At 52.4% G+C, this 22,020-nt stretch overlaps 11 protein-coding genes across 11 annotated transcripts; 2 read left to right on the top strand and 9 right to left on the bottom strand.

Moving 5' to 3' along the window:
- Positions 1-574: 574 nt before the first annotated feature.
- N7459_006029 (uncharacterized protein) lies at positions 575-1,528 on the top strand (the record flags this gene model as incomplete). The annotated part of the gene is made up of 1 exon (XM_056945213.1): positions 575-1,528. One exon carries the CDS (start codon positions 575-577, stop codon positions 1,526-1,528), a length of 954 nt encoding a protein of 317 aa, XP_056799548.1.
- A 578-nt stretch (positions 1,529-2,106) lies between these two features.
- N7459_006028 (Ankyrin repeat and protein kinase domain-containing protein 1) lies at positions 2,107-2,545 on the bottom strand (the record flags this gene model as incomplete). The annotated part of the gene is made up of 2 exons (XM_056945212.1): positions 2,107-2,436; positions 2,510-2,545. The coding sequence occupies 2 exons, from the start codon at positions 2,543-2,545 to the stop codon at positions 2,107-2,109; spliced, it is 366 nt and encodes a 121-aa protein (XP_056799547.1).
- A 643-nt stretch (positions 2,546-3,188) lies between these two features.
- On the bottom strand, positions 3,189-4,350 carry N7459_006027 (uncharacterized protein; the record flags this gene model as incomplete). The annotated part of the gene is made up of 3 exons (XM_056945211.1): positions 3,189-3,517; positions 3,562-4,275; positions 4,335-4,350. The coding sequence occupies 3 exons, from the start codon at positions 4,348-4,350 to the stop codon at positions 3,189-3,191; spliced, it is 1,059 nt and encodes a 352-aa protein (XP_056799546.1).
- A 2,535-nt stretch (positions 4,351-6,885) lies between these two features.
- On the bottom strand, positions 6,886-7,308 carry N7459_006026 (uncharacterized protein; the record flags this gene model as incomplete). The annotated part of the gene is made up of 1 exon (XM_056945210.1): positions 6,886-7,308. The coding sequence occupies one exon, from the start codon at positions 7,306-7,308 to the stop codon at positions 6,886-6,888; it is 423 nt and encodes a 140-aa protein (XP_056799545.1).
- Positions 7,309-8,344: 1,036 nt separating this feature from the next.
- N7459_006025 (gelsolin family protein) lies at positions 8,345-9,535 on the bottom strand (the record flags this gene model as incomplete). Its single annotated transcript, XM_056945209.1, has 1 exon — positions 8,345-9,535. The coding sequence occupies one exon, from the start codon at positions 9,533-9,535 to the stop codon at positions 8,345-8,347; it is 1,191 nt and encodes a 396-aa protein (XP_056799544.1).
- A 343-nt stretch (positions 9,536-9,878) lies between these two features.
- Positions 9,879-11,186, bottom strand: N7459_006024 (uncharacterized protein; the record flags this gene model as incomplete). Its single annotated transcript, XM_056945208.1, has 4 exons — positions 9,879-10,282; positions 10,340-10,696; positions 10,762-10,963; positions 11,016-11,186. 4 exons carry the CDS (start codon positions 11,184-11,186, stop codon positions 9,879-9,881), a joined length of 1,134 nt encoding a protein of 377 aa, XP_056799543.1.
- Positions 11,187-12,242: 1,056 nt separating this feature from the next.
- Positions 12,243-13,090, bottom strand: N7459_006023 (uncharacterized protein; the record flags this gene model as incomplete). The annotated part of the gene is made up of 2 exons (XM_056945207.1): positions 12,243-12,455; positions 12,512-13,090. 2 exons carry the CDS (start codon positions 13,088-13,090, stop codon positions 12,243-12,245), a joined length of 792 nt encoding a protein of 263 aa, XP_056799542.1.
- Positions 13,091-14,122: 1,032 nt separating this feature from the next.
- Positions 14,123-16,337, bottom strand: N7459_006022 (uncharacterized protein; the record flags this gene model as incomplete). Its single annotated transcript, XM_056945206.1, has 2 exons — positions 14,123-15,956; positions 16,030-16,337. 2 exons carry the CDS (start codon positions 16,335-16,337, stop codon positions 14,123-14,125), a joined length of 2,142 nt encoding a protein of 713 aa, XP_056799541.1.
- Positions 16,338-16,802: 465 nt separating this feature from the next.
- On the bottom strand, positions 16,803-17,447 carry N7459_006021 (Nitroreductase; the record flags this gene model as incomplete). Its single annotated transcript, XM_056945205.1, has 1 exon — positions 16,803-17,447. The coding sequence occupies one exon, from the start codon at positions 17,445-17,447 to the stop codon at positions 16,803-16,805; it is 645 nt and encodes a 214-aa protein (XP_056799540.1).
- An 894-nt stretch (positions 17,448-18,341) lies between these two features.
- Positions 18,342-19,901, top strand: N7459_006020 (MFS transporter; the record flags this gene model as incomplete). The annotated part of the gene is made up of 1 exon (XM_056945204.1): positions 18,342-19,901. The coding sequence occupies one exon, from the start codon at positions 18,342-18,344 to the stop codon at positions 19,899-19,901; it is 1,560 nt and encodes a 519-aa protein (XP_056799539.1).
- A 156-nt stretch (positions 19,902-20,057) lies between these two features.
- Positions 20,058-21,318, bottom strand: N7459_006019 (uncharacterized protein; the record flags this gene model as incomplete). The annotated part of the gene is made up of 2 exons (XM_056945203.1): positions 20,058-20,661; positions 20,762-21,318. 2 exons carry the CDS (start codon positions 21,316-21,318, stop codon positions 20,058-20,060), a joined length of 1,161 nt encoding a protein of 386 aa, XP_056799538.1.
- Positions 21,319-22,020: the final 702 nt, after the last annotated feature.

Genomic DNA, 22,020 nt, shown 5'->3' with positions numbered 1-22,020 from the left:
GCGAGGTGGTAGAAGTAGTCTCATCAGTCCGTAGTTGGACAAGTAGAGTGGAGTAGGAGTGACAGGCGGGTAAGCATATAGACCGGCGCCCGGGAATCCATCGACCGGCTCCCGCCGATCTTTTTCTCTCCCTTCCACAACTCCCGTTCATGAACCTCAGGTCGCATCTGCCATCTCCGATCGAACGATCTGAGAGCGCGACCCCTGCTCAGCCACGAGATAAGCTTAAAAAGTCAGACCGCGAGGCCCAAGTGCCTCGACCATTCACTTGGTCTGAACCACACCGCGCACGACAAAGGGGAGTCCAGTGGGGCGCCGTGGCGCATCCCCTTCGCAGGAACCAACCGCAGCTCGCCGACGATGCTTTGGTTTGGATCTCTGAATCCTTTTACCTAAAGGGTTTCCTCCAGGCTAACCGGCCTAGGCAACTCTGGGGACTTTCAGCCCCCTCCTTTCGTCGGGCAACCCCGCGAAAAGGCGCCTTTAGGCCCGTGTGTTTCTCCCCCTTCTTTGCAAGTCTGAAATCCCTGTGTTTGGCGCTACCCGATCTCTTCCCCGGCTTCGCACAAATGAAATGTCCTCGTCCAGCGAAGCGAGTCCTGGGAACTGGATCACCGGTAGCTATACTGGCAACAGCAACGGGGTGCGTATCACCATCGCGACCTTTGTGGGTGTCGCATGGTACAACGTGTTGGAGCTCGTTGTCCTCGTCTTCCTCACCTTCCAGCGCTACCATGGGCCGTATTTCTGGAGCATGCTGGTCTCCTCGGTCGGCATCCTCCCGTACTCTGTCGGCTACCTGATCAAGTTCTTCGATTTGACCTCTGCGACCTGGGTCCCTGTCACCTTGCTCACGGTCGGCTGGTGGACAATGGTCACCGGCCAATCATTCGTGCTCTACTCCCGGCTGCATCTGGTCTTGGAGAATCGCAAAGTGTTGCGCACGGTGAAAAGTATGATCATCATGAACATCTTTCTGCTCCATATCCCGACCACGGTCTTGACTTACGCTGCCAATTTCTCTCCTCATTCCTACTCGGCGGTCGCAGGATATGACATAATGGAGAAGCTGCAACTCACCGGATTCTGCGTCCAAGAGGTCATCATCTCCAGTCTGTACATGTGGGAGACCAACCGCATGCTGCAGTTGAATCCCGACCGGGGGACCCGCAAGACCATCATGCAGCTGCTCGCCGTCAACGTCGCCTGTATTCTGATGGATATTGCGCTCATGATCATCGAATTCATGAACTTCTACATCTACCAAACAACCCTCAAGGCCACCCTTTACAGCATCAAACTAAAACTGGAGATTGCCGTCCTCGGAAAATTGGTCAACATCGCCCATCAACACGTCTGGCGGTCATCCTTGAACCCCGTCGGCGGCGGCGGCCAGTATCCCTCCTTCGTTGACCCTAGCCAGATTGCCGGCGACGAGTTCGATCCACCAGGGTCGACGGGGACGAGCGCAGCTTCCAAGGGGCGTGCGACCGGCCTTGAGACAATCGATTTTGACGAGGTTCGATGAGATACATCCTCATTGCTCTCAGCACCATACATACACAACTTACCGCCGACAACTCAGCCCTAGTCCGACCATCTATCTCCCAGGGATCCGGTACACCTGCTCCACAACTGTCACGTCTTACAGCAGAGTAGGGCCGTCGTACTGGCGCCCAAACTTAACAGCCGTCGGAGGCCAATAAATCAAAGGACGGGGAACATGTCGTCTCTCCTTCCAAGGCGGAACTAGCGACATAGGGTCGCTGTCCTGGGGCACTGCAGATTACCACGATCATGGCTAACAGAGAGCCACGGCACCAGTGATGCGGCACTGGACGGAAGCACAGTCGTTTACCGAGATGAACGAAAAGCGGCACTCCATTGGCAAGCCAGGCGATGGACCAGACTACCCTTATTTACCGATCTTCTGTCTGCACGACTGTTACGACATTACGATGAAAACGGGATTTTGTACACTTAGGTATCTAATAGTGAATGCTGGAATTGTCCAATGTTGAATTCTCGTCCAATGATGCAAACTTGACCCGAGCATGAGACTCATGATCTCTGCGATGAAGCTTAAACGATGAACCAGCCCCCGGGTCATTTCACCATCTCGTGCCCCGGTACCTTGTCTTCGCTTTCATGGTCGTTCTGCTCGACGGCTCTGTGAATCCGAAGTAGTTCCGCGATCTTCGCATTGCCCTTTTCCTGTGCCCTCTGCAAAGGATACCAACTATGAGTCGGCAAACACTGATAGGAGTATGTTTCCTTTTTCAGATTTGGATCGGCGCCATGCATCAGAAGGGCCTCGACGGAAGCCTCATTTTCCTCCTCAATGGAATTGTAGAGCGGTGTCCAGAATAGATAGTCTGGTATGTCTAGGTCGGCTCCGAGCTCCAGAAGCTGCCGCGTGTTCTCGACATGCTTAGGCTTTGTCACCAGGCGTAACAGTTTTCACTCTCTGTGTCCCCGGACATCGACAACAAAGGTTGTTTGCTATGACGAGGAGCAGCTCGTATGGGAGGTTGAGCAGAAGCATGGTGGCGGTGATGAGATGGAACTCGCAGGGGAATCCTGGCAGGGCAGTTGGTTGTGCAAGTTGGTGGTGCACTAGAGATAGAAGGAAAGTGAATGGCGTTCATTTGGAGCAAACGAAGGCCCGATCGAAAAGGTTATCTCCATCGACATATGAATGCTCACCTTGACTACGAGTATAGCCACCAAAACCCCAAGGTTCCTAGGCAGGTATTTGCTTGGCTATTGCAGTGGTCGCGATGTGATATGAAGATTGCTTATTGAACCCTAGATATAAACACCCTCACAGTCAAGCTGACCCCCGGAGGATAATATCGAGCAGCCTCAAAATACGCCGGACAGGTGAGCAGCGGAAGCTTTAGGATGAATAAGGAAAGCTGTATCTTGGATATTGGTATGTACAGTCAAGTCGGCTTTCGAAATACAGAAAAAAGTAATTGGACTGATATCTGCAGAATAGGCCTGGAAGGTGAGGACGGTTTCTGTCGATAGTGTCAACACGTTACAATTTTTCAGAGCCACCGATTGATTTGCTTCAAGTTCGTTCAGTCTTTCCTCATCCCAGAGAGCATATCCCCATGCCCAGGTTTTCTCCCATTCACTGTGAAGAATTGCTTCTTCAAAAAACTGGGTTTGCTCCGAAAACCTCAATGCTGCCCTTTTCCAGCCGTAGTTGGGTTGTTCGAGAGGAGTATAACAGACCAGAGTTCGTCAGAAGTGGCAACATTGTTGCATTTGTCCGCAGGATAAACCCAAGGAATATTCTCATCCCAGGACCCTGCTACCTGGTACCCAATCCAAGGCCAAGGATAGTCACTGGCATTGGTAAAGATCAAATCACGACGAATTCGAGGCGTGGCGTGAAGGACACGATAGAGAAACCTTGGGCCAATGCTAGCCAGGCCCTCCGTAAAGCGTGGAAGTTGATACAAGTCGTCAACACACTCAATTTGTGCGCCCGGTGGTTGTTCGTCTTCTGGAAGATCCCAGAAAAAAAATACTTGCCGCAGTCTTTAAGACTGTCAATAATCTCCGGATACAGCGGTGGGTACTTTGTCTTGAGATATGACCACACACATCCGATTTCTTCAGACTCCCAAGGAAGAAGGGCGCCATACCAGAGGCGCCATGCGTCTTCGTCTGAAAGCTCCTGAAACCATTGATTATAGTGCCCACTGTAAGAGCCGTCGGGCTTCTCCTCGGGTTTGTGAAAGATGTGGGAGAGGATCTGCAGGCGACACAACGCTCTGAGGAAGCGCCGCTTCTCGATACCAGACAGCTGGAGAGGTAGCATTTGAGTCCATCGCGAAGGATCGATCCATGCTGGCCGGGGTGCATTTTTGGAGTAGTCGTCCAGAAAGAAATGCATTTCCTTGTGGAAATGCAACAAGTCGATGATCTCTTCCAGGCTGGTTGGCTCATCTGCTCGCGACTCTGGGGTTATTGCTAGGTTGTTAATTTCTTTGCTGCGACGACGGATGTCCAGCAAAGCGATGGCTTGTTCCTTGTGCAACTCCATATAGTCCCCCTTAGATCGAATCGCAACGAGCGCCTCCGAGAGGTCCAAAAACTCGCCATATTGCCGTTTCATGATGTAATGGAGTAGCTCATGCCGTATCATGAGATAGGACTGATGGCATGCTGGGGATGCAAACACGAGGGACTGTAGAGTATTGTGATCAGGTATCTGAAATAAGATGAGGATGAGCAGCTCCGTGGGGAGTTGTTCTAGCGCTGGTCTGGTCTGGGAGAGGGGTCAGTGAAGTTGCTTGACGAAGAAAAGAAAGACGTACCATGTCGCTTGCACATTCAGGAACGAAGCTCTTTGCGTGGGAGATGGAAAGGTAAGAATGTTCCGAACAGATGTTGAAGTACAACTTGGGAAGACTCGCGGTCGCGTCCAGCCATTACATAACGGCTCTAAAAATACGCCCCGCATGGGTTGGAAGGTTGAAAGTGACGTTGGTTGGCGGTTGGCATAGAGTAGGCGCCCAAGATATCTAACTGCCGGCGAGTGGACTGGTGGAGATTTGAGGATCGCCATGGACCGCGCGCGTACTGGATGTCCTCCTACCCAGTCAAGCGCGCGACACCATTTGCATTAGCGTGTTTGGAAACCGCCATCGATAGGCGGCCAACTCCTGGTGGCCGGATTTGACTATTTGTGTGCTGGATGATTCTATTTTGGTGCTCCTTTCTGTAAGGTCCAATCTGAGATACGCGATTGGTGATACTAGCTCATTATTTTGAAGACAGGCGACTGAGACCATATCTGTCAGAGCTAACGCCGAGGCAGAGCCAGGTGAAGAGTAGAACCAACTGATTCCTAGATACTCGAAAGGTCTAGGTGCTGTTCCTGTTTCAGAGAGTGGCACAGCGCATAGGCGATTGTTCTAGACGATCTATATTCAATGTGAGATGTCTGAAGTACAACTACACTTGGCTATGAAAAGGCTATAAGATGCCTTCGATTCTATGGAAGTTCACGACTCACCTTGATCCCGACTTTGAAAATCTGTCGTGACCTTTTTGAGAGCCCCCCAAAGCCTGGGGTACTGTTTTTTATCTTTACCATCTTGGTTATATTCACTCTTTGATTCCACGAGCACGAGATCCCCTCGACTCTATTGCGTGTGCAGCTTCAAGTCTTCCTTCTTGGGGCTATTCATTGCCATACCCACCCACTTCGAACCTCTCTCCTTCAGATCATGGGCCTCTTCAGTACTAGACCAAAGGCCACCAGGCCGTCGAACTTTGAGAGAAAGAGACCCATCGAAGACAGACGATATACGGAGACGGCCTATGATATTCGAAGCCCTCGCAATGCACATGCGGAGAATCGACCACCGCAAGGCTATCACGGTCCACACTTTCAGAAAGGGCCACTCCAAAGTCAGATATTTGATCAAAGACTGGCAAAGGAAGCAGTGCCACCAGAAACTCTACGAGGCAGAGCCCACTCCTTTAGCCCCCCACGATGCGAGCACCAATTTTCAAATCCATATGTAACGCAGCCATGGCTGTGGACTAACCAGATGGCTCACGAATACAGAGAGTACAAGACTCTGGAGCAGAATTCTGGAAATGCTGCTGGTCACAGAGATACTATTTCCCACACAAGATATTGGTCTCAAGAGACCCCTTATACTGCTGAGCAAGGGCGCGAAGTTTACGAAAGTCTGCAGCATATAAAAACCGGCTAAGTGGTGGCTAATAGGTACATCATTAAAGCCACCTAGAAAGTCGAACGTGAAGACTGATCCAATCAATACAGGGCCACGCAAGCCTGTGTGGGATTTGACCAAAAGTATCCACAAGCATACAAAAATCCAGCTAAAACTGAAACTCATGGTAATCAGGCCAAAGATCGAAAGAAAGATGCTTTCAGACTTGGCCAAGAGCAAAAGCACTTTGAGGTGAAATATGTCTCATGGCAACAGAAGATGCAACAGCAAGAAGCGCGACAGAGAAGGTAAAACGTGGATATTGGGGGATTTGAGCAACTTGTTCATATTTTGATTTGATCTGTTTTGTACTCGTCCTGTTATTTTTATACTGTTTTTGTTGCACTCCCATATGCCTTTGTCTTTTACACAATTGATCGCGTTAGTCTATTTTACATCGATCTCTCCTCTTATGTCGTGATATTGGTGATAATCTTCACTTAATGTGACTTCTTTACAAGATGCTCTTCTGTGTGATCATTCTCTTTTTCTGTAATCTCTATCTTGGATATCAGGCCAGAAGCTTTTCGATTCACATTAACCAGGCCCTAGTTCTATAGCCGCAGCTTAACAGAGTTGACTGTAAAAGAAGACTTGGTTTTGGCCTAACACCAAAGTCAGGTTGTGTGACTGATTAATTGGGTGCGATAACTTCCAAAAACAAGGTACAGATACAAGAAGACCACGAATATATCATAACAGCATAGGTGTATATCTGTGGGTCATCGCAAATCTCAAAACTACTATAAGTTTCATTTTCAGGTGCATTTACATACCAAGTTACCACTTAATAGATATAAAGACATATTCACTATAAAGAAAGAATTATGGCCACAGTAGATTTGAATGCTTCACTGTTTAAAAACATGAAGAAACCAAGCCCTCCCTGAATCGATGCAATTTATATCGAGAGGTTACACTGAATCCTCAGTTCAGGACACCGCACTCTATGCAAAACCTGCTGGTGGAAGCAACACCACACTGACCACAGTATTTAACCGCAGTCGTAGTGGCTGTCGCCTCCTTTGGTGGAGGGACACCAGCACCCAACGAGGGTTGATTGTTCATCTCGGCATGGATATCCCGACGAGGCGGGCGAGCGCGGGGCGAAAGGCACCTCTTATTGCGGAGGCAGATGGGTGGGTTGAGGAGCAGCATAAGGTTGCTGGCCGGCGAAGGGCTGGTTGGTGGTTTCCGGCATGGGAGCACTGGTATAAATCACAGTTGTATGCTCGGCGCGGCGGCGCTTCACACAGTAGACGATGAGGAGGACCCAAGCAATGAGCTTCAGGATGCCGCCAATTACAAGGCAGGCGACCCCGCCGTAGAACTCGCCAGTGTTGCCCACCGAGCAGGAGTAGTTGGAGTAGTAATAGCTGTCGTAGGAGTAGCTGTTGTAGCAGTCCGAGTAGGCGTTGGAGACATAAGTGCCGATGAGGGCGCCGCCAATCACGAAGAAGACAACTGCGCCGATGAAAAAGCCGATTGGCCACCACTTGGAGAAGCGCGAGGTCGCGGAGGGTGCTGGATGTGTCTGTGACATGGTGGGACGTGAAGCTTGCACGCGTGCACTGGATATGAGTGAAAAGAGAGTAAAAGGAGAGTAAAGGAGTGAATGAGTCCTAAACCAGGCTGAGAGAAGACCTTGATATTTAAGGGAAAGAACTTCCTACCCAACTCGAACTAGGATACCGTGAATACGAAGCGATCGTGGATTCGGGGGCTAAAATAAGGTGCTGAGCCTGTTGGCGTGGCCGCCAGACACATTTTGGGATTAGCGAGGCAGATATTTAGGGTTGGATGGAACGATCTCGTATTCCAAGATGACTAGATGAAGACGACTCTATCTAGCACAGGCTGGGTCATGTTCCCGTGCACTACATTATGGATAAGTGAGATTTGGCGCCACATGCGACGCTTACCATGAGTAGAACATCTATGGATTTGGGCGAGCTAGTTACCCGTTGAAAACGGCATTCATAACAGCAACAATAGGATCGACACTGATCGACAGGGTCAATTCACCGAAATACGATTGTAGATGGTCCCACACGGCCTGACCTTGAGCCAAGGCCAAAGAGCCGCCCCTTGATGCCAACAATAGAATAGTCTTTTCTCTTTTTCTCTCGCTGGGCTACATGATCATCACTCGATTCACGTTAGCCTCAGTAACCGCCGAGAACCGCCATCGTATTTAGGTGGCCCGCGCGTTCAACAGACCTACAACGTGGTGCTTGTATGGCAATGATCGTCAATGAGGCTCATTACCAGAAGTCTCATTGATCAACCGAAATTGATTCATCGTATCTCTGCCCGAAGCAATCTTGATCCCTTGTAGATCAATATATGGCCCGATTGTCACTAACAACCACCTGATACACTTGAGCCATATTGTTAAGGGAGCCGCTTGGCTTAAGTATTGGTTCTGACTGCTGATGAAAAGTGAATTTGATCATTTCTATATCTCATAGAGTCCGGTCACGAAAAGACGAAGGTGTATGCAAATAAAAGCCTTACCAGCCAAAAATGACAGACTGCCATGGCGCATATTTTCCAATCATTATCCCAAACAGAGCTGACTAGGCTGCAAGAGCTTTCAAGAATGCTGGACTTTCATGGCCCTGCACAACCTTCGAGATGGGAGTCAGATATGCGTCGGGTGCTTGCTGACTTTCTTGCAACCAGCGGATATAGGACTGGGCGACTTTGATCCACAAAGCCTTCTCTCGTTCACTCGCACCCAGACCCTGCCAAACCCAGAGTCTGCTGCCCACGTCATAGAGGAAGACATCGTTTCCATCAAGATCTGCTTGGTTGACGCGTTGTTCATCCTTGACCAGGTCAAAAGCGAGTTGACCCGAGGCGTCGCTAAGGCGGAACAATCTGCGAGGACGAGCGAGGCGACTCTCGTCACTGGCAGGCTTCGAAAAGGGACCTGGTCGCGGGGCCTGGAAAGTGGGTTGGTCCGCGTCTTTGCCGCCTAGCAAGTCCACGATGATCTTGGACCGCGATTCAAGCTGGGAAAGAACCTCCACGTCGATGTGTTTGGCGAGCGTCATGTCGTTCACGACCTGTGCTGCCTTGGCCTTTTCCATCGGGCTGCATTTCTTGCCCTGCCAGACCCAGATCTTCTCGCCCTTGTCGAGGACGAAGACGTCGTTTTCGTCGAGACTCTGCCAGGTGGGCTCCACTTCATGGACGATGATACCGTTGGAGCGAGTGGCAGTGGGGTGCTTGAAGATACGGAGTAGCGTGAGCACCTCCTTTGGAGCTTCCGGCTCGACGTGGGTGAAGCCCGAGCGCACACCTCCGGACCGGATGGAAAAGTGAGGGAACAGTCCCAGAAACTCTTCCGAGGGGTGGTGCTGCGTCTCGCGATGTTGGGTTGCGGCGCCATGCAGGAACTCGTCGAGCTCGACCGTTTTGTAGGCGGCAGTGCCGGCCTCATCCTGCGTGGTCTTGCTTCCGAGCCAGAAAAAGATGTCATGGCCGAGCTTGTCGTCGCCGACCTTGTACGAGTGCAGAACAATGAAACTGTCGCCGTCGTAGAAAACACCCTTCTTCTCCTGGGGCCAGGGAACGACTTCGAAGTTCTCAATTCGCCAAACAAGGAGTCCGGGTGTCTGTCCCACGGTTCCGTTGTTCCAGGCTGGTTCTGAGGCGGCTGAGTTGTACTTGACTCGATGGTCAAGGTCGGATCCAATGAGTTCTACATTGCTGTCTTTGATATCGTATTCCTTTGGGTGGACCAATCCTTCGTGGGGAGCCATGTTGACGTCTAGTTGTCGAAGTTTAGATATCTTCCCAAGGGTCCAATGTTGACGACTTGACAATAATCCATGGATATAATAGTTAACTGACTGCGCAGGTGGGCTGTCCGCTGATGTCATCAAGGATCACATGATCTATCGGGAAAACATTGTCCCGTTGCACAGCCCCGCACAGCCACGACGCCACATGGCGTTTCTAGAACGTTTCTGTATACATCAAAAATGCAAAGAGCTTGACTTGACGAGGTGGTGCTCAAAGAGGTAATGAGTATCGTACACATCATGATATTACACATATAGATAGCTACAATGCAATGAAACAACGACTTCAAGAGTTCTAGTCTCACGGACGGCGATGCTCTTTGAAGTGCGACAGTTCCACCCACCCTTCGGGATCGCCCGTGCTGCTCAGAACCGTGGCTGGAGTATCGGGTTCTTCTCCATATCTGGATATCGAATCCGAGGAGGAAGCTTCGCCCACAGGCACTGCTCCACTCGACACACCCTTGGTGGAGGAGATGGAGATCGTAGTGGTGATGATGGGCGGCGCACCGGCTGAGGTAAGATCCCCTCGTGTTGAGCCGTAAGGGTCGTACTGCTTGTAGCGCGGCTGGCTCCGAGAACCGTTGGACCTGATGAATCGGTGCGTGAAGGGCCGAAATAGCGGCCACACCGGTGGAATGGACATTGAGATGAGGACGACCCATTCCTCGACCTCGCCCCAGCAGAACAGGATGCCGATGCCGTCTTGAATAATGTCAGCGGCGGCGTTGACGCGCAGAAGAAGAAGCAAGGTTTACTCACAAGAAGCGTCGTCGCTCATAATGAACTTGGCGGCCCATGTTCGGACGATGGCCGCGGCTCCGGCGAAGACACCGCAGCCCATGAGGAAGCTTAAGCCCCATTTCAGTTTGCGATCGATCTGCAGGGGCGCCAGCATCGTGACTGGGATGATGGCGAGGTAAAAATCCGACAGCGCTGCGACCGCGCCGACGAAATAGGTGTAGTGTATACTGGTGCTGTGGTTACACTGGCTCTGTCGTGCGGGATCCCAGAGGGCGCTGGGCGGGCTGCATTGAAACCAGGCCAGCAGGATTTGCGGGATATTGATGACGATGTTCAGAGCAGCGACGAAAATCAGACTGTGTCGAATCTTGGGATCTTCACGAACGATGAGTGTTAGATGCGGCCGGGAAGACCAGAAGAACGAATGGAGGGAGACGCACTGCCTTGTCCGTTCATCTCAATCAAAAACGCGGCCACTGCAACCTTGCCGACTGGGATAGCCATGTTGAAAAAGAAGACGGTAATCCAGGTGAAGAGGAGGAAGTTGCGCAACTGCCCGGCTTCTTCCACGATTGTCATCTTGTTGCCGAGCCCGTGGAGAATAGAAATCACGCCGAAGCATTGTGTGACCGCAGTCAGCAACTACCAGTCGATTAGTCGGCGATCAAAACATGCCACTGCGAGAGGCCCATACCCAAGCCACGAGCGACCAAATCAATGCCGTCGTGCCGAACTTGTTGACGCGAAGCCGGACGTAGACGCGCAATGCCATGAAAATGGTGGCCACGGCACCCAGTCCGAGTCCCAGGCGTAGGTCGCTGGGCCCCCGGCCACCGTATGCAGGGTATCGCGCATGTAAGCCCATGATGGGGAGGATAGATGCCAGTGTCAGGTCCGGGCCGGAAGGACAGACATGTCTGAATTTGCAAACCCTCCCAGGGGAGGCGGCGTGCTTCAAGGCCGATTGTGATTCTATGGCTCCAGCCCACAGGCACCACGAAGGTGGAGATGGAGGGGATCCAGCAGGATCAAAAGACTCGGATGGCCGCTGTAAACGGTCTCGTCCGATCCAGTGGAGTCGAAAGTATCCGAGTGAAGAGTCGCACGCCACATTGATTGATCCGCCTGGCTCCGATTTCATCTACCGGTTCTGTGACAGAATCTTCAGCTGAGATCATACTAACTGCTGATTCGCGGTACTATACTGTCCATTGGGCTAGTGTGGTAGTTTCCCAGTCTCTGCCATCACCAATAATGATGATCCGGCTGGCAATTCTCCCATACGGGAATTTCGATTCAGCACATATTCTAGAGACTGTGATTCTCTCAGCGGGAAAGCTCGACGCCACCTAAGCGAGAACCAGAGAATATCGGCGCGACTAGTTGTGGCCGAGCCGTGGAACTCGGCGGAGAAAGCCTCCTTTTCAGCTACTTCTTAGTCAATGAATACTGATCCACTTCCATCGGCGAATGGCGACCGACGAACTGTGTTCATCCCGCAGATTTCATCCCGGCGCAGAAATGGGAGCCGATAATTCCTATTATTGAGTCGGGTTGATCGAGACCATTCCACACGATGTGGGCGACACCATTGGCTGACCCATTTTACCCGAGTCACGCATACATTGTGCTTCAAGGAGAACAGAGATCGATTGGCGTCGTGTCACTAGCCGTGTAGGTTTGGTGGCCTTGACCTGCCTCTGTCAAGTTGGTCATGGCAGTCAGATAGCAGTCATATAGAATAGCTACTCCATCGATTTTCTTCCGACATGTTGCAGCCGCTGGCTGAGCGCCCAGAAATAGATCCAAAACAATAACTGCAGGCATCGCATGAAAAAGATAAGATTGATAAGCAAGGCTAGTAGAGGTATCAAGTATCAAGTTATATAAAATCAAGCTTGGACGTCGACTCTGTTCCCAGCTAGATCGGGTCCTTCCGATCACTTGGATAGGATGGCGGTCCAGCTGGATAGGATGGGGGGTCAGTTGGATGGGATGGGGACTCGGTGGGATGGGATAGTTGCCCCGTTGGGTAGGCCGGCTGCGACGAGGGACCACTCTGATTAGACGAGTGTGTCGATTCCATACTCATATTGTACAGAGACTCAACGAGATGAACAGCCATCACGGCCGCCTATACGTCTACGTTAGCACACGCACAACCGTACCACGGCGGACCAAAGCACCTACCAGGGACAGATCCATTCCCTCGGCGACATCGACAATCCATTCGCGCTTGATTCCCGGAACGTATGGGGTGAGCTTGTTTGCCATCTTCGCCGTCACCACCACCGCGCCGTTGTAGTAGATGTTGGTTCTCAATTTCCAGATGTCTTGGCCGCGCGCTTCGAGAACGACCTCCCGCCCGTAGTCTGCGGCGTTGGCGAGAAAGACGTCAAACTTGTCTTTGAAGATATTCAATCGCGGCGCAATGGTCGCGATCGATGGCGCATCGGGCGGGGCACCAGGTAGCTGGACAAAGTGGGTCACGCCAGTCGCCTTGCGCGTGAGCTCGAAGAGTGGAAGGCCCGAGGCGTCTCGGAAATGACGCCGCTCGCGAATGCTGGCAACCCGGCCTTCTACAAAGAACAGGTCGGAACGCTGCGCGGAGGAAGAGTCCCCGTCGCCGGATGGTATAGTGGAAATAGTAAAGTCGCCGCCGGTCAGGCCGATGCGTTTCTGCACGACGGAAAGCTTTGTCGGACGGGTAGCAACATAGTCGGGGCGAAGGGCGATGGGTTGTTTTAGGGTGGCCAGCGTGGGCGCCATTGTGGTTGCAGAATTGTGCTGACCAGAGAGCCCTGGCGGAGCAGGCTTTTGTAGAAGTTGTTCAATCTTTAATTTTCAGCTGCCCAGGAAAGATGGCTTGCTTAGAATACGAAGCCAGAGCTACGCCACAATGGGGGCGGAAACTATACAGTGACACGGGAATCAGAGCGCAGCTTAAAGTCGGCCGAGCGCCAGATCCAACCAAGTTCGGGCTATCCACGACCACCACACGATGTGATTCGACGGGCTGAAAAGGGCTCCTTGGCAGTGACGTGATGTTTTGGACGATCCCCGAACGTCGACCCACTAGGGCGTTGGCTCTGGGGCCATAGAGCGTTATTCCCCCAGAAAACGCGGGATCCGCCATGTAAATAGACGGGTACGGTATATATATGCATTCACGATGCAATATGAATAGACGAAGCATGCCGAGAGTGAACGAGGTGCGGGCATCGATTTGTATCTTCCTTGTTTAGGAAGGCAATATGACATTTCACTATCCAGTGGAATCCCAGGCTGAACATCTGAATGGATATGACTGGTAGGAAGCCAATATTCATTCCATGGTGGTGATGACCGAGAGCTTTGATTTCATGCTCTGTACCTGGCTTGGTCAACTTCCTCACGATAACTTCGAGACTGGGCTTGTGGAAGAGGAAGAGACGTCAATCTGGCTCTAATCACAGCCCCCACATGTCGTCACAAAGTGCTTGCCAGGCTTGATACTGATTGACTGGCCAAATACTATATTCCTGCCTGACAGCTCGATCAAGGATTTCCGCTACCCGCGGGCAGCGGCATAGGGATGTGAGATTGGAGGTCTCATCCAGGGTCGCCATGCAAACACTAGCGGTGTCTAGACGCGGTGGATTTCCAGCGTGGCGCAATCATTCGTTCGTTTATTGTGTTTCGTCGAGCGCACGCCACAATATATTTATATGAGATGCTTAATGCCTGCAGTCCAGCTTTCCGTGCTCGTGCCGCCTTAAATCCAGATCTCCAGGTGGCAGCGTAGTCGATGCGCGGAAAGCTTCACGGGTCACTAAATAGCATGGCAGCCGGGTTGAAGTCCGGAATGTTGATATGCGATTCCGAAGGCATGAATGGTGAGAAGAGCACGCCGTCATAGATATCGTTGGACGAGCGGGCACTCTCGAGCTCCGCCGGGGCCCTCTGCTGTTCGTCGATCAGCGACGTAAAGAGATCACCGCCCGCCGAGGCATCATTGGCAACACCGCACGAGCTGTGCATTATCATGTTCTGCAGCTTGCTGGCGAGCGACTGCACAATGTCCCTTGCAGGGAGAGCGGACGGGCAGTTGGGGGAGAAGGACTCGAAAACGGCCTGGGCGCGCGTAAGCGACTCGAGCGCCTGCGGCACTGCTGAGCTCAGCGAATTGGTGTAGACGTAAGCCATGATAGCCAGCGTCGCATTCCAGAGTGGCTGCAGGATATCTGACCAGCCGTAGAGGACGTCGGACATGGAGCAAACGACAAAGACCGTGTCCACGATTATGGTGGCGTGATGGAGGGCGCTGGCAATATGTAGATCCACGTGTGGCTGTTGGGAGTCGGGTAGGGGGATCGTGCTGATGGCATCATTGGACTGGACATGGCGCAGACGGATAAAGGGACGCTGGATCAGGATATATGCGTTATGGTAGTGGAGGCTCAAGAGTACCTTTTGCCGCTGCAGCCAGGCGGGCAAGACCAGGTCGCGATCAAAGTCGAACATCTCGATACTGTCAGAACCATTCCCACACTGGCATGGCAGCAACTCTGAGGGTAACTGGTCGCGCCAGACCTCGAGGCTTTGCAGAGCAGACGAGAGGTTGGCGGCATGATGTTCAAAAGCGGCCGGGCTATTCCCGTCGTCGTCGACAAGGTCCGCGGTCGAGACGCACGCACTAATATCGGCGACAATGACGGCGAGCTTGAACAGACGGATGGAGTACGTATAAGCGTTCGTGCCTTCTTCGCGATGGCGGGGGGAGACATAACGGGCGAGGGCGTCCTCGGCAGGAAAGGAGCATTTGACAAGGCTCTTCTGGCTGGCGGCGGGCATGCCAAGCTGCAGCGAACACTGGACATCCAGGGAGAAGAGCGTCCACCACAGTTGCATTCGAGCTGTCTTTTCCGCCTCGGACAGATGACTCGGCGGCAGTCGATGGAGTTTGGCCATGTAGGCCTTGCGAACGGCAATGCCCAGCAGGTTGTAAGCGTCGCGGAAAGCATTGCCCTTCATAAGGTAGAGGGCCATGAGAGCGTGGCATCGTAGGGCATCCAAAGTCAACTCTGCATTGGTCCTCATGCGCTCACGACAGCGATGAAAGTATTCGAAGCCGGGCCAGGAAGCTTCCGGCGACGGGGCTGCGTGGTGATCCTGCCGAGATGGTAGCTGTTGCAGGCCCAATATCCGTCCAGCGAGGCCAGTGGCGTGGCTGTGCTGTATACCCAGTGCGATCACCGAATCGACGAGGGCGGTCCTTGTCGAATACTCATCCGATGTGGTCGGCGGTGGCAGGGCGTCGAGCTCGGCAAATTCTGTCTCGTTCATGATCTGCAGAAGCGGGTGGTAAACGTTCCAGAATAGTCGGAGATAGTAGCCCCGCCGGGTCTTGGGCGTGTTTGACGCCAGGGGGCGTTCGCCCGAAGGAATTGCAGGATGTGGGAGCTGGGGAAAGAGACAGCCAGCATGCGAGGAGGGATGTGAGGAGGCCAGCTGCCCACTGGCGAAGAAGCTCTGGGCATGAGAGGCGATAGTGGAAGATTCCTTGGGGACATTGTTTGGTGGGATTCCTGTCGGCCACGAGCTCGCCTGGTTCATGCTCGTGCGAGCGGGAGAAACAGATGCGCTCGGGCTAGCGCTGGCGCTATGGAAGGAACATGCAGTGTGAGTAGACAAGAGCGATCGTGAGCGTGCATGGAGGGAGTACTAACGATGACTCGCATGTCCTGGGATCGTTTTCGTTATTGCCGGCCTGAGGAGAGGGAGGAGGCGCGTAGGTTACAAGGCACTTTGCCTGGATGCCGACGCAGTTGGCGCACGGCTTCAGCTGGTCGCACTTGATGCGGAGCACGCGGCAGCGAACACAGGCTTTGGCGACCTTTTGTCGCTGGGCAGGAAGGACTTTGTGATTAGGAGTGGAATTGGAGTCGGCGTCGCTGTTCTTGTTCTTGTTGCTGGCGCGAGTCGAGCCTTTCTGGCCGCGAGTCTTTGCAGGCGCAGCTGAGAATTTATGAAACATGGAGGATCTGCTGCGCTCGAAGCGATCGGGATGTGTAATGCGAAGGATGTCATGGTCAAGAGTGAGTTATAGCAAGATTGCGGCCGGTGCAGCTCAAGACCCGCCCTGACTTGATTACAAATTAATCAATGCATCCACGATGGATCTAGGATCCAATCATAACAGTTCATCTGCAGATAGATCGACATGTGGAGCCGTCAATGGTCTATGGTCTAGCAAGATTGAATGTCGAGAGTCACGACGTGGAAAACATCAAAGGCTGTCACTTGTCGTGGCTCGACTAGATCGGTCCGTTACCTCTATAGCTTCTGGGATGTCTCTTGATCGATTATTCTCCATTGATAGCTGTCATGGTGAAACTGTCCATTTCTACATAGATGGGGAATCTAATCTGATCATCGACACCGACTGTTCATCCGGGTTGGCATTTGAAAGATACAAAAACACCCTTTCTAACCTCCACCTTCAGACCTTCTCATTCGCTCCAAAAACCTGCACCTTCTGGTCCAAAGGAAGCTTCTGCGACTTCTCTCCCGGCGCGCTGTCTTTCTTGGGGACGCCAAACACCATCTGAGCCCTCAGTTTCCAGTCCGACGGGACGCTCCACGTCTTCTGCACCACAGCGTCGATAAGGGGGTTGTAGTGCTGCAGGTTGACCCCCAGCCCTAGGGCCTCGAGAGCAGTCCACAGATAGTACTGGTGCATGCCGTTGCTCTGGTGCACCCACTCCTCCACCTTGTCTTGGAAGACATCCGGGGCATTTTCTTTCATCGCAGTCGCGCTTAACTGGTCATCCCAGAACATGATGGTTCCGTAGCCGTTGGCGAAGTTAGCAATGCGGTCCTTAGTACCCCCGTTCCAGCGCTCCTCGCCAAGCTTCGCTAGGAGCACCTCAGCGGTGAGGGACCAGAGTCTTTTGTGGTCATTCCCCAAGAGCACAGTCAGTCGGGTCGTTTGACTGTCAAAGGCTGATGGGACGGTGAGGACGGCGGCCTCGGCTAGCTTGACAATGGTGCTGTCAGGGACCGTCGTCTTTGGCTCCAGGGCGCGGATAGAGCGACGCTGCTGGGTCGCCTCGCTGAAGCTCATTGTGACAATTGGAGACGCCATTGTGAGAGTGGCGAGACTGGCTGATGCCGGTGCTTTGGTCAAGGCTCGAAAAGTTGAGTGAAACATGAGAGCGGCCGCGGCGACGGAAAACAGCCTTGCAAGGCGAGCAAGTCTTATAGCCTTGGCCATCGCTGCGAATTTGTCAGCCGCAGAATACAAGTTGGTTGATAAAAAATAATGGGAGATGGCGACAATTGGGTAGTCCAGCCATATACATTCGACAAGCTCGAAAGGGTATTCCGGAGCCGTGCCAAGCATTGCCGCATTGAGAATGCGGTCCCACATCGGCCCAGGACTCGCACTAATCGAGTTAGGCAGAATTACCAGATGTGGTAATATGCCAGAATAGGAGATTGGCCTATTGACAGCCTACTTGTTTCCCTACATAGGACACAGGGGCTTCCTGACTCGGGGGCATTCTCCCGAGTCTGATTATTGTAGGGTATTAATGATATTGTTTATACGACTAAGCTTGAATGTATGTTCGTAATACTTCGAAACCCATGTCTGTAGTTGAGAAGTCCTGGATTCTTGAGGCGCTGTTCCAGACGAACTCCGGGTCTTATCTTTTACAGCTTAATTCATAGAATTGAGCGAGATAATGCTGCTGACATCTACGTTTCTGAAGTTCCTGCAAATATTGCGATTCAAATTGGTGCTGCATCAGAAATACAGAAACCATGCCTGCCTATTTAGGCAGGGGTGATCTCTCCGGAATCATACCTAAAATAGTAGAACCTCTAGGTCTAATTAGAAATGCGATTATCTCTTATTGATTTCTATCATCCTAGAAATGATTTAACTGTGTTAGAGCCCTCCGGAGAAACTCGGTCTTCGATACAACTCGAGACGTGTGAGACTGACAGTTACTTCTTTTCGACGCCATCGCGAACAATGGACTTTGTCAGACGCAACCTCCGACTGTCCCCCTCAACGACTGTGGTCGGATCTGACGAAAAGTTGTTCTTCGACAAGGATGGCCACCTCGAGTTTGCACCGGACGACCCCGAGAACCCAAAGAACTACTCGTTGGGACGGAAGTGCTATATCACCGCGGTCGCCATCTCCCTCGTCATGAATGCCACCTTCTCCTCCTCGGCACCATCCGGCTCCTTCCAGAGCGTCAGCGACGACCTTCACGTCTCAGTCGAAGCCGCCGGTCTCGTCACCACTCTCTTCCTCCTAGGCTACTGCGCCGGTCCGCTCTTCTGGGCACCTTTGTCCGAGTTCTACGGCCGTCGCTGGATCTTCTACATCTCCTTCACCATCTACCTCGCCTTTGGCTTTCTCTGCGCATTCACGCCCAATTTCGGCGGGCTCTTGGCTGGCCGCTTCCTGACCGGCACGGCCGCCAGTGCTGCCCTGACGAATGCGCCAGGCGTCCTCGCGGATGTCTGGGGGCCTGTCGAGCGTGGAAACGCCATGATTCTGTTTGCTACCATGACATTCGTGGGACCAGCTCTGGGGCCAGTGGTCAGTGGATTCCTTCAACTGAAGGAGACATGGCGCTGGACCTTCTACGTCTTGCTCTGGATGGCGGGTGCCACCGAGCTTCTGCTCTTCACTCTTCCGGAGACCCTTCCCATGATGGTTCTACGTAATAAGGCTCGTCGCCTACGCAAAATACCAGGCAAGGAGAGCGTCAAGGCTCCAATCGAGGCATCAGATCGCTCCCTGGGAGGCATCTTCAAGGTCGCTCTCACGAGACCTTGGAGACTTCTCATCGACCCAATCAGCTTCCTCGTCGCCATATACTACGCCGTCGTGTACACCCTGCTATATATGCTCTTCAGCATCTACCCCATCGTCTTCCAGCAGAAACGAGGTTGGAACGCCGGCGTCGGGGAGCTGCCACTGATTGGCACAATCATCGGCGCGTGTCTCGGCGGCCTGGTGCTATTTATCCTTAGCCAAAGGAACCAAAGAAAGTCCCCTCACAACCGCCAGCCCGTCCCTGAAGATCGTCTTCCGGGCGCCATGGTCGGCGGGGTCATGTTCGCCGTGACGATATTCTGGTTCGCCTGGACGGCGGAATACAACTCGGTCCACTGGGCCGTGCCAACTGTAGCGGGCATCTTCCTGGCAACGTCCATCCTGCTCATTTTTGTCGTCTTCATCAACTATATCATCGACTCGTACTTGATGTACGCCGCGTCCGCCGTTGCAGCCAACACCATCCTGCGGTCCGCCTGCGCCGCGGCGTCCCCACTGTTCACGCAGTACCTGTTCGACGCGCTCGGTGTGGGCGGAGCTGGCTCGCTCATCGGAGGCGTGGGTGTGCTGCTAATGCCCATGCCTTTCGTCTTTTACAAGTACGGCGCTGCGATTCGGGCGAGGTCCAAGTTTGCACCGGCGAACAAGACGCCGCGCCCGCCGGCGGATGAGGAGAAGGCTGTAAAGAGCAGATCGCGCAGCCAGATCAGTGAAAACTTGGGGATACGAGCGAGTGAGTAACTCGAATGAGTGGAATTTCCTCAGCCTGGTGCCAGTGGCGTATCTGATTTTGTAGCCATTCAAGGATCAAAGTCTAGTAAGCATATATATCAAATTCGTCATGCCGATCTCGTCTCACATTCGTCTTGAAATTCCCATTCCCGTAGCAGAACCCTCTTAGGGCTCTAGCACACCTTTCTTCAACGTCGCGCTTGGCTCTGGCTTGGGCGCCCTTGCCACATGCTCTCTTTTCTGGCGGAGATGTCTTGTGCCGTATCGTAGGAGCTCACCAAAGGTATTCGGGGCTGCATCTTTGCCTTCATTCTCGGGCATATCCAGTAGCATCCCGAGTTGGGGGGTATGTGTCAGACCCTTTGCATGCGTCACCTTCCATATGGTGGAATTGGCCAGCATGTCCCATATCATCTTCTCGGCCTCTTTGTACTTGTCTGATGTCGGATCCGCGTCTGGTCCCGAGTATGGGAGCGTCAGAGTGTCGAGAGCACGCTGGCCAAATCCCACAAAGGTGCCATGCCACTCTACACGCGCCGTCTCCTCCCCTCCATCCAACGCTAACACATTGTTGCGCCAATAGTCAACTCCAGAGAATCCTTCTCCGGTGTCTTCTAGACAGAACAGCCGAGTGATGCATATAATCTGGGCCGCGTAATTCAGAGCCACGTTGAAATCAATCCAGTCATAGTCGAAACTCTCCGTCATGTTCTCGAATGTCTGGGGTAGAATTGGCGCGATGAGAGGGTGAGATAAAATCTCATCAATACTTTTCTTATCGCCCCAAAGGTGCGAAAAGAGGCGATGCCTATCATCAATGTGAGCCTCGTCCTGATCGCCAGGATCAACGGGAACTCTCGCGAACCTACCATTGGTAAATCAACGGGTCGTTCTTTCGAGCCGCCACGAAGAAGTTGCCCGGTGCAAGTCCCCAGAGCATGAACATGGCCACTTTATAGGGCGAGTTGGGATCTTCTAGCTCATTCCAACAGACACGATCCAGGTGTCGAACGAGGAAACTTCCCACATCCATCCACACCCCGCCGTGCTCATAGAGACACGCGGTGCGTGTCAAGTCAGCTCCGTGCTGGCCGACAAATGGTCCGTCCATGGTCCGATCCACGAAGGCTCGAGGCATCAGACTCTCTGGGGCGAAACGAAGGACGTGATTCACTGATCCCGCGACACTGTCCAACACACGGACGGTCCATTCGGGACCCAGGATGCGAACCCAGTCAATGACATTTCTCTGATTCCACTTGGGCATGTTGCTCAATCCAGAATCCCAGTAAGCCCACACATTCTTCTCCGAGGTGACTGGCTTGTATTCCGAGAGGCTTGCTAGGATTTGTTCATCGCCCGGGGAATCCGTTGGCTCAATCAATTCCAGCTTGTCGCGGTACTCCTCTGGAATATTGAGGATCATGGTGGCGGAGATCTGAAGGGTGGCTGATGGAGATGTAAGAAATGGTCGGGCTGGGTAGATCTCTACTCTTGAACTGGGAAACGTGTCTTTGGATTTTCGGGTCGTGATACCTAACAGTGGTCGAGAATAAATGGTCTTCAGAGAAGCTTCATGTGCACTGGCTACGTGTTATACCAACCCTCTTCTGATTCTTTGGGATTTCTCCCGTCCATTCTAACTAGTCTTGTATAAGGCTGGGGGCCAAAGAGAAATCCATCTGCAGATTTGAGTTATAGGGCCAATCCCACACCGGATTCCTTCCGCTTCACGCTCCACTATCAGCGTGCGCCTTGCCCGTTGTCCCGTTGGGCTCTTGAATGGGGCTAGCTCCGGGGCCAAAACCATACCTGGATTGCGTACCTTCTGTAGGTCTACTATAACTAATCGGTAAGCGAGTCGGCCATGTAAGCGAGCCGGCCACCCCAAAACACATACTAAATGTGATATTTTACAACTTGATATCTCAACACTCAAAGCTTGGTATGAGGTCACATGATATCTTCATGATTAATAGGTTATACTAAGTATGTTTACCTGGTCAAGAAGTATTTTGAGGTATGACAACGGAGATATATATATCTGCATCACCCGCTTAGAGGGTATTCTTCGTAAAAATACTCGCTTACTCTATATCTTAGTCAAGCTATACGATTTCTTATTATA

The sequence above is a fragment of the Penicillium hispanicum genome (genome assembly GCF_028827665.1).
Source record: "Penicillium hispanicum strain IBT 35686 chromosome Unknown utg000005l_segment0_segment0, whole genome shotgun sequence".
NCBI lineage: Eukaryota > Fungi > Ascomycota > Eurotiomycetes > Eurotiales > Aspergillaceae > Penicillium > Penicillium hispanicum.
Note: the sequence above shows the minus strand (reverse complement) of the source record. Positions and strands in the feature narration are given on the sequence as shown.